This window comes from Nerophis lumbriciformis, linkage group LG26 (genome assembly GCF_033978685.3).
Source record: "Nerophis lumbriciformis linkage group LG26, RoL_Nlum_v2.1, whole genome shotgun sequence".
Classification (NCBI taxonomy): domain Eukaryota; kingdom Metazoa; phylum Chordata; class Actinopteri; order Syngnathiformes; family Syngnathidae; genus Nerophis; species Nerophis lumbriciformis.
In genome coordinates, this window is record NC_084573.2 from 1,693,779 (window position 1) to 1,705,000 (window position 11,222).

The 11,222-nt window shown below is 34.5% G+C and overlaps 1 protein-coding gene across 4 annotated transcripts in view; it reads left to right on the top strand.

Moving 5' to 3' along the window:
* The window catches only part of npas3 (neuronal PAS domain protein 3), a 296,737-nt gene that overhangs the window by 279,098 nt on the left and 6,417 nt on the right, over window positions 1–11,222 (top strand). For 3 of the 4 annotated variants that reach the window (XM_061987685.1, XM_061987686.1, XM_061987687.1), the window contains 3 exons: window positions 1,930–2,048; window positions 2,112–2,305; window positions 8,743–8,849. In XM_061987685.1, coding sequence (XP_061843669.1) covers window positions 1,930–2,048; window positions 2,112–2,305; window positions 8,743–8,849 — 420 coding nt within the window. Of the gene's footprint in view, window positions 1–1,929; window positions 2,306–8,742; window positions 8,850–11,222 lie in introns of all 4 variants that reach the window. The other variant, XM_061987684.1, reaches the window with a different exon arrangement.

Consider the following 11,222-nt stretch of genomic DNA (forward strand, 5'->3'; position numbering starts at 1 on the left):
GGAATTGGGGGTTAAATCACCAAAAGGATTCCCGGGCGCGGCCACCGCTGCTGCCCACTGCTCCCCTCACCTCCCAGGGGGTGATCAAGGGTGATGGGTCAAATGCAGAGAATAATCTGGCCACACCTAGTGTGTGTGTGACAATCATTGCTACTTTAACTTTAACTTTAAGCTGAAGAAAGAGTCCTATCGGGTTCTTTTGGCTCATGGGACTCCGGAGGCAGCAGACAGGTACCGACAGGCCAAGAATGGATCATGATATTCTTCTTCTTCTTCTTCTGCTTCTTCTTCTCCTTCTTCTTCCTTTCCTCCTCCTTCTTCTTCTTCTTTTCCTTTTTCTTCTTTTTTTGTTTCTTGTTCTTCTCCTTCTTCTTCTTCTTTTTCTTCTTCTTCTTCTTTTCCTTCTGCTCCTTCTTCTTCTGCTTTTTCTTCTTCTTCTTCTTCGTCTTCTTCTTTTACATCTTTTTCTTTTTCTTCTTCTTTTTCTTCTTCTTCTTCTTCTTTTTCTTCTTCTTTTCCTTTTTCTTTGTTTGTTTCTTGTTCTTCTCCTTCTTCTTGTTTTTCTTCTTCCTTTCCTTCTTTGTCTGCTAATTCTTCTTTTTTTTCTCGTTCTTCTTCTTCCTTTCCTCCTCCTCATTCTTCTAATCCTCCCTTTTTTTCTTCTTTTCCTTCTCCTTCTCCTTATTTTTCTTCTTCTTCTTCTTCTTCTTCTTCTTCTTCTTCTCCTTCTTCTTCTTCCTTTCCTCATCCTTCTTCTTCCTCTTTTTCCTCATCCTTCTTATTCTTCTTCTTCTTTTTCTCCTTCTCCTCCTCCTCCTTCTTCTTCTTCTTCGTCCTTTTCTCCTCCCCCTTCTTCTTCTCTTTCCTGTCCTTCTCTTTCTTCTCTTTCTTCTCCATCTTCTTCCTTTCCTCATCCTTCTTCTTCCTCTTTTTCCTCATCCTTCTTATTCTTCTTCTTCTTTTTCTCCTTCTCCTCCTCCTCCTTCTTCTTCTTCTTTGTCCTTTCCTTTTCCCCCTTCTTCTTCTCTTTCCTGTCCTTCTCTTTCTTCTCTTTCTTCTCCATCTTCTTCCTTTCCTCATCCTTCTTCTTCCTCTTTTTCCTCATCCTTCTTATTCTTCTTCTTCTTTTTCTCCTTCTCCTCCTCCTCCTTCTTCTTCTTCTTTGTCCTTTCCTTTTCCCCCTTCTTCTTCTCTTTCCTGTCCTTCTCTTTCTTCTCTTTCTTCTCCATCTTCTTCCTTTCCTCATCCTTCTTCTTCCTCTTTTTCCTCATCCTTCTTATTCTTCTTCTTCTTTTTCTCCTTCTCCTCCTCCTCCTTCTTCTTCTTCTTTGTCCTTTCCTTTTCCCCCTTCTTCTTCTCTTTCCTGTCCTTCTCTTTCTTCTCTTTCTTCTCCATCTTCTCCTTCTCCTCCTCCTCCTTCTTCTTCTCTTTCCTGTCTTTCTCTTTCTTCTCCTTCCTTTCCATATAATCATTCTTCTCCTTCTTCTCCTCCTTCTTCTTCTCCTTCCTTTCCATATATTCCTCCTCCTCCTCCTCCCAATGCACCCAGGACACATCACATGGTGAGAGTGTGATGTTATTAATTCCAGACGAAACAAAGACGAGTCTCCTGTCCTGCGTGTCCTTCATCCTTCATCCTTCTTCTTCTTATTATTATTATTCCTCCCTCACATCACAGCTGATTTCCTGTGAGAGAAGGAGCCGACGAGGATGATGATGATGATGGTCACGTTACCTTCCTCCTATCAGACCTTCACTTCCTTTCTTCCTTCACTTCCTCACTTGTCCTTCGTCAGCATTCCCTTCTTCACTAAAAAAAAGTTTCCCTCTTTTATTTTGAAGGCTTTCTAACATTGTGACACACATCAGAGTATACCATGCCATGGAGGGCTTTTATTTTGGAGAGTGAATGTGTTTGTACTTCCCCAGCGGAGTCGAGCAGCCCGAGCGTGCTGTCGCCTGACAACTGTCTGGAGCGCTCCTTCTTCATCCGCATGAAGTCCACGCTCACCAAGCGAGGCGTGCACATCAAGTCTTCGGGATACAAGGTGACGCCGCCGCCGCCGCCGCCGCTTTTCTTTCCCTCGCTGACGGCTGTGCTCGCCGCCCAGGTGATCCACGTGACGGGGCGTCTGCGCATCCGCATGGCGTTGACGCACAGCCGGGCGGTGCCGGTGCAGATCATGGGCATGGTGGTGGTGGCGCACGCTCTGCCCCCGCCCACCCTCAACGAGGTGCGCATCGACTGCCAGATGTTCGTCACCCGCGTCAACATGGACCTCAAGATCGTCTACTGCGAGAACAGGTGAGTGCGGCCCTGCGGGTGAGCTCGCACTTTAGCCAGGCGGCGCACACTTTTATTCATCAGCCAATCAGAGTCTCTGATGGATCCATCTCCTCGCCGCCGTGTCGCTCAGGACCGCCATGATTCCTATCGGGCTCGCCGAGCACAAAGACGTGCAGAGCTTCATGTTTTCTGACAAAAAGAACAGACAATGGCGTCGCGGCGAGGAAACGGGTTGTATCGCAGACTCTGCGTCCGAATACTTTTGCTCTGCCATGCCAGCTGGTAGCAAACATGGCCGCCATTTGGACCTCTGACTAAGTAGTAGTCGTGTGTAACTTTGTAGTGCAGGAGCTCATTATGTCGTAGCCTTAGTATAGTGTGGAAGGTAGTATTAGTAGTGTGTAACGTAGTAGTCATGTGGAAGATAGTAGTATTATTAGTGTGTAAGATAGTAGTATTATTAGTGTGTAAGATAGTAGTATTATTAGTGTGTAAGATAGTAGTATTATTAGTGTGTAACAAATTATAGTGTGTAACATATTAGTAGTGTGTAATGTAGTAGTCATGTGTAAGATAGTAGTATTATTAGTGTGTAACATATTATTAGTGTGTAAGATAGTATTATTATTAGTGTGTAAGATAGTATTATTATTAGTGTGTAAGATAGTAGTATTATTAGTGTGTAATGTAGTAGTCATGTGTAAGATAGTAGTATTATTAGTGTGTAAGATAGTATTAGTAGTGTGTAACGTAGTAGTCATGTGTAAGATAGTAGTATTGTTAGTGTGTAAGATAGTAGTATTAGTAGTGTGTAATGTAGTAGTCATGTGTAAGATAGTAGTATTATTAGTGTGTAAGATAGTATTAGTAGTGTGTAACGTAGTAGTCATGTGTAAGATAGTATTATTATTAGTGTGTAACATATTAGTAGTGTGTAAGATGGTAGTATTAGTGTGTAACGTAGTAGTGTTGTTGTGTTTCCAGGGTCAGTGACTACATTAGTAGTAGTATTATTAGTGTGTATTAGTGTGTAACGTAGTAGTATTATTGTGTTTCAGGATCAGTGACTACATTGGTAGTATTATTAGTGTGTAAGATAGTATTAGTAGTGTGTAATGTAGTAGTATTAGTAGTGTGTAACGTAGTAGTGTTGTTGTGTTTCAGGATCAGTGACTACATTAGTAGTAGTATTAGTGTGTAGTAGTATGTAATATAGTAGTATTGTTGTGTTTCAGGATCAGTGACTACATTAGTGTGTAAGATAGTGTGTAACGTAGAAGTGTTGTTGTGTTTCAGGATCAGTGACTACATTAGTAGTAGTATTATTAGTGTGTAGTAGTGTGTAACGTAGTAGTATTGTTGTGTTTCAGGATCAGTGACTACATTAGTAGTAGTATTATTAGTGTGTAGTAGTATGTAACGTAGTAGTGTTGTTGTGTTTCAGGATCAGTGACTACATTAGTAGTAGTATTATTAGTGTGTAGTAGTATGTAACGTAGTAGTGTTGTTGTGTTTCAGGATCAGTGACTACATTAGTAGTATTAGTAGTGTGTAAGATAGTATTAGTAGTGTGTAGCGTAGTAGTGTTGTTGTGTTTCAGGATCAGTGACTACATTAGTAGTATTATTAGTGTGTAAGGTAGTATTAGTAGTGTGTAACGTAGTAGTCATGTGGAAGATAGTAGTATTATTAGTGTGTAAGATAGTATTAGTAGTGTGTAACGTAGTAGTCATGTGTAAGATAGTAGTATTGTTAGTGTGTAAGATAGTAGTATTAGTAGTGTGTAATGTAGTAGTCATGTGTAAGATAGTATTATTAGTGTGTAAGATAGTATTAGTAGTGTGTAACGTAGTAGTCATGTGTAAGATAGTAGTATTATTAGTGTGTAAGATAGTATTTTTAGTGTGTAACATATTAGTAGTGTGTAAGATGGTAGTATTAGTGTGTAACGTAGTAGTGTTGTTGTGTTTCCAGGGTCAGTGACTACATTAGTAGTAGTAGTATTATTAGTGTGTATTAGTGTGTAACGTAGTAGTATTATTGTGTTTCAGGATCAGTGACTACATTGGTAGTATTATTAGTGTGTAAGATAGTATTAGGAGTGTGTAATGTAGTAGTATTAGTAGTGTGTAACGTAGTAGTGTTGTTGTGTTTCAGGATCAGTGACTACATTAGTAGTAGTATTAGTGTGTAGTAGTATGTAATATAGTAGTATTGTTGTGTTTCAGGATCAGTGACTACATTAGTGTGTAAGATAGTGTGTAACGTAGAAGTGTTGTTGTGTTTCAGGATCAGTGACTACATTAGTAGTAGTATTATTAGTGTGTAGTAGTGTGTAACGTAGTAGTATTGTTGTGTTTCAGGATCAGTGACTACATTAGTAGTAGTATTATTAGTGTGTAGTAGTATGTAACGTAGTAGTGTTGTTGTGTTTCAGGATCAGTGACTACATTAGTAGTAGTATTATTAGTGTGTAGTAGTATGTAACGTAGTAGTGTTGTTGTGTTTCAGGATCAGTGACTACATTAGTAGTATTAGTAGTGTGTAAGATAGTATTAGTAGTGTGTAGCGTAGTAGTGTTGTTGTGTTTCAGGATCAGTGACTACATTAGTAGTATTATTAGTGTGTAAGGTAGTATTAGTAGTGTGTAACGTAGTAGTCATGTGGAAGATAGTAGTATTATTAGTGTGTAAGATAGTATTAGTAGTGTGTAACGTAGTAGTCATGTGTAAGATAGTAGTATTGTTAGTGTGTAAGATAGTAGTATTAGTAGTGTGTAATGTAGTAGTCATGTGTAAGATAGTAGTATTATTAGTGTGTAAGATAGTATTAGTAGTGTGTAACGTAGTAGTCATGTGTAAGATAGTAGTATTATTAGTGTGTAAGATAGTATTTTTAGTGTGTAACATATTAGTAGTGTGTAAGATGGTAGTATTAGTGTGTAACGTAGTAGTGTTGTTGTGTTTCCAGGGTCAGTGACTACATTAGTAGTAGTAGTATTATTAGTGTGTATTAGTGTGTAACGTAGTAGTATTATTGTGTTTCAGGATCAGTGACTACATTGGTAGTATTATTAGTGTGTAAGATAGTATTAGTAGTGTGTAATGTAGTAGTATTAGTAGTGTGTAACGTAGTAGTGTTGTTGTGTTTCAGGATCAGTGACTACATTAGTAGTAGTATTAGTAGTGTGTAGTAGTGTGTAACGTAGTAGTGTTGTTGTGTTTCAGGATCAGTGACTACATTAGTGTGTAGTAGTGTGTAACGTAGAAGTGTTGTTGTGTTTCAGGATCAGTGACTACATTAGTAGTAGTATTATTAGTGCGTAGTAGTGTGTAACATAGTAGTATTGTTGTGTTTCAGGATCAGTGACTACATTAGTAGTAGTATTATTAGTGTGTAGTAGTATGTAACGTAGTAGTGTTGTTGTGTTTCAGGATCAGTGACTACATTAGTGTGTAGTAGTGTGTAACGTAGAAGTGTTGTTGTGTTTCAGGATCAGTGACTACATTAGTAGTAGTATTATTAGTGCGTAGTAGTGTGTAACATAGTAGTATTGTTGTGTTTCAGGATCAGTGACTACATTAGTAGTAGTATTATTAGTGTGTAGTAGTATGTAACGTAGTAGTGTTGTTGTGTTTCAGGATCAGTGACTACATTAGTAGTATTAGTAGTGTGTAAGATAGTATTAGTAGTGTGTAACATAGTAGTGTTGTTGTGTTTCAGGATCAGTGACTACATTAGTAGTATTATTAGTGTGTAAGATAGTATTATTAGTGTGTAAGATAGTATTAGTAGTATGTAACGTAGTAGTGTTGTTGTGTTTCAGGATCAGTGACTACATTAGTAGTAGTATTATTAGTGTGTAACGTAGTAGTGTTGTTGTGTTTCAGGATCAGTGACTACATTAGTAGTAGTATTATTAAAGTGTAGTAGTGTGTAACGTAGTAGTGTTGTTGTGTTTCAGGATCAGTGACTACATTAGTAGTAGTATTATTAAAGTGTAGTAGTGTGTAACGTAGTAGTGTTGTTGTGTTTCAGGATCAGTGACTACATTAGTAGTATTAGTAGTATGTAACGTAGTAGTGTTGTTGTGTTTCAGGATCAGTGACTACATTAGTAGTAGTATTATTAGTGTGTAAGATTGTATGTAACGTAGTAGTGTTGTTGTGTTTCAGTATCAGTGACTACATTAGTAGTATTAGTAGTGAGTAATGTAGTAGTGTTGTTGTGTTTCAGGATCAGTGACTACATTAGTAGTATTAGTAGTGTGTAAGATAGTATGTAACGTAGTAGTATTGTTGTGTTTCAGGATCAGTGACTACATTAGTAGTATTAGTAGTATGTAACGTAGTAGTATTGTTGTGTTTCAGGATCAGTGACTACATTAGTAGTAGTAGTAGTAGTATGTAACGTAGTAGTATTGTTGTGTTTCAGGATCAGTGACTACATTAGTAGTAGTATTATTAATGTGTAGTAGTGAGTAACGTAGTAGTATTGTTGTGTTTCAGGATCAGTGACTACATTAGTAGTAGTATTAGTAGTGAGTAACGTAGTAGTATTGTTGTGTTTCAGGATCAGTGACTACATTAGTAGTAGTATTAGTAGTGAGTAACGTAGTAGTATTGTTGTGTTTCAGGATCAGTGACTACATTAGTAGTATTAGTAGTGTGTAACGTAGTAGTATTGTTGTGTTTCAGGATCAGTGACTACATTAGTAGTATTAGTAGTGTGTAAGATAGTATTAGTAGTATGTAACGTAGTAGTATTGTTGTGTTTCAGGATCAGTGACTACATTAGTAGTATTATTAGTGTGTAAGATAGTATTAGTAGTATGTAACGTAGTAGTATTGTTGTGTTTCAGGATCAGTGACTACATTAGTAGTATTATTAGTGTGTAAGATAGTATTAGTAGTATGTAACGTAGTAGTATTGTTGTGTTTCAGGATCAGTGACTACATTAGTAGTAGTATTAGTAGTGTGTACGATAGTATGTAACGTAGTAGTGTTGTGTTTCAGGATCAGTGACTACATTAGTAGTGTGTAAGATAGTATGTAACGTAGTAGTGTTGTTGTGTTTCAGGATCAGTGACTACATTAGTAGTATTAGTAGTGTGTAAGATAGTATGTAACGTAGTAGTATTGTTGTGTTTCAGGATCAGTGACTACATTAGTAGTATTAGTAGTGTGTAACGTAGTAGTGTTGTTGTGTTTCAGGATCAGTGACTACATTAGTAGTATTAGTAGTATGTAACGTAGTAGTGTTGTTGTGTTTCAGGATCAGTGACTACATTAGTAGTATTATTAGTGTGTAAGATAGTATTAGTAGTATGTAACGTAGTAGTATTGTTGTGTTTCAGGATCAGTGACTACATTAGTAGTAGTATTAGTAGTGTGTACGATAGTATGTAACGTAGTAGTGTTGTGTTTCAGGATCAGTGACTACATTAGTAGTGTGTAAGATAGTATGTAACGTAGTAGTATTGTTGTGTTTCAGGATCAGTGACTACATTAGTAGTAGTATTATTAGTGTGTAAGATAGTATGTAACGTAGTAGTGTTGTTGTGTTTCAGGATCAGTGACTACATTAGTAGTATTATTAGTGTGTAAGATAGTATGTAACGTAGTAGTATTGTTGTGTTTCAGGATCAGTGACTACATTAGTAGTATTAGTAGTGTGTAACGTAGTAGTGTTGTTGTGTTTCAGGATCAGTGACTACATTAGTAGTATTAGTAGTATGTAACGTAGTAGTGTTGTTGTGTTTCAGGATCAGTGACTACATTAGTAGTATTATTAGTGTGTAAGATAGTATTAGTAGTATGTAACGTAGTAGTATTGTTGTGTTTCAGGATCAGTGACTACATTAGTAGTAGTATTATTAGTGTGTAGTAGTATGTAACGTAGTAGTGTTGTGTTTCAGGATCAGTGACTACATTAGTAGTATGTATTATAGTATGTAACGTAGTGGTGTTGTGTTTCAGGATCAGTGACTACATTAGTAGTATGTATTATAGTATGTAACGTAGTGGTGTTGTGTTACAGGATCAGTGACTACATTAGTAGTATTAGTAGTATGTAACGTAGTGTTGTTGTGTTTCAGGATCAGTGACTACATTAGTAGTATTAGTAGTATGTAACGTAGTGTTGTTGTGTTTCAGGATCAGTGACTACATTAGTAGTATTAGTAGTATGTAACGTAGTGTTGTTGTGTTTCAGGATCAGTGACTACATTAGTAGTATTAGTAGTATGTAACGTAGTGTTGTTGTGTTTCAGGATCAGTGACTACATTAGTAGTATTAGTAGTATGTAACGTAGTGTTGTTGTGTTTCAGGATCAGTGACTACATTAGTAGTGTGTAAGATAGTATGTAACGTAATAGTGTTGTTGTGTTTCAGGATCAGTGACTACATTAGTAGTATGTAAGATAGTATGTAACGTAGTATTGTTGTGTTACAGGATCAGTGACTACATGGATCTGACATCAGTGGACGTTGTAGGCAAACGTTGTTATCAGTTGGTTCATGCTGAAGATGTGGAAGGCATCAGACTTTGTCATGTCGACTGTAAGTATTATATCTCTATTACTTCACTCTCATATATCATCTCATATATCATATCTCATATACCATATATCATTTCATATCTCATATATCATATCATATATCATATCATATCTCATATATCATATCTCATATATCATATCTCATATATCATATATCATATCTCATATAGCATATCTCATATATCATATCTCATATATCATATATAATATCTCATATAGCATATCATATATCATATATCATTTCATATCTCATATCATATCTCTCATATCATATATCATATCTCATATATCATATATCATATCTCATATAGCATATCTCATATATCATATCTCATATATCATATATAATATCTCATATAGCATATCATATCTCATATATCATTTCATATCTCATATCATATCTCATATATCATATCTCATACATCATATCATATATCATATCGTATCTCATATATCATATCATATCTCATATATCATTTGATATCTCATTTATCATATCATATCTCATATATCATATCTCATATATTATATCTCATATATCATATCATATATCATTTGATATCTCATTTATCATATCATATCTCATATATCATATCTCATATATTATATCTCATATCTCATATCATATATCATTTGATATCTCATTTATCATATCATATCTCATATATCATATACCTCATATAATTTCATATCATATCTCATTTCATATCATACCTCATATCATATCTCATTTCACATCTTATCTCATATATCATATCATATTTCATTTCACATCATATCTCATATATCATATCATATCATATCTCATTTCACATTATATCTCATATATCATATCTCATTTCGTATCATATCTCATATATATCATCATATCTCATTTCACATCATATCTCATATATCATATTATATCTCATTTCATATCATATCTCATTTCACATCATATCTCATATAACATATCTCATGTATCATATACCTCATTTCATATCATATCTCATACATCATATCATCTCATTTCATATCATATCCCATATATCTGTTCATATCTCATTTCATATCATATCTCATATATCATATGATATCCCATATATCTTTTCATATCTCATTCCATATCATATCTCATACATCATATCATATACCTCATTTTTAATATCTCAATTCATATGTGATTTTAGATGATGTCTTATTTCATATCATAACATCTCATTTCATACTACATCTTAGATCATATCATATTATATCATCTCATTTCATATCCAATCTCATTTCACATCATAACTTCTCATTTAATATCATATCTCATTTCATATCTTACCCTCTCACATCAAATCCTATCTGATATCATACTTCTTGTCATATTATCATGTCGGATTTTAGATCATATCTCATTTCAAATCATATCTTATTTCATATCATACCTCATTTTTGTTATCTCAATTCATATCTCATTTTATCATAACTAATTTCACGTATCTCATTTTATATCATGTCTCATTTTATCTCATGTTATATCATACCTCATTCCATATCATATCTCATTTTATATCATGCCATCTCATTTCATTGTAAACCTTGATTCGTATCACACCACCTCATATCATATCTCATTTAATATTATACCCCATTTCATATCATACCTCATATCATGTCTCATTTCATACCATCTCATATCATACATCATATTATACCATCTCCTATCATATCTCATATTATATCATATATCTCATTTCACATCATACCATCTCATATAATATCATACAGTTTTTCATACCATATCATCTCATATCATACCGTATAACATCTCATACCATCTTATTTCATATCATATTTCTCATTTCGTATCATATCTGATTTTAGATCACATCTCATTTCATACCATACCACATATCTCATTTAATATCTCATTTAATATCATATCTCATATCATACCATACCATCTCATTTCATCTCATATCATACATCTAATTTCATAGATAATTTCATATCATGGCATCTCATTTCATACCATACCTCATTTGATATCATATCTCATTTCATATCATATCTCATTATAGATCATATCTCATTCCATTTCATACCTCATTTCATATATCTCATACAATACCTAATATCATATCATACCATTTAGTTAAATATCATATCTGCTTTGGATCATATCTCATTTCATATCAGACCTAATTTCATATCATAGCTCATATGATACCTCATTTCATATAATATCTCATTTTACATCATACCATCTCATTTCATATCATATCTCATTCAAGATCATATCTTTTTTTCATATCATATCTCATTCTATGTCATACCTCATTTCATATCATATCATATGTCTCATATCATATCATATCTGATTTAGATCATATCTTATTTCAAATCA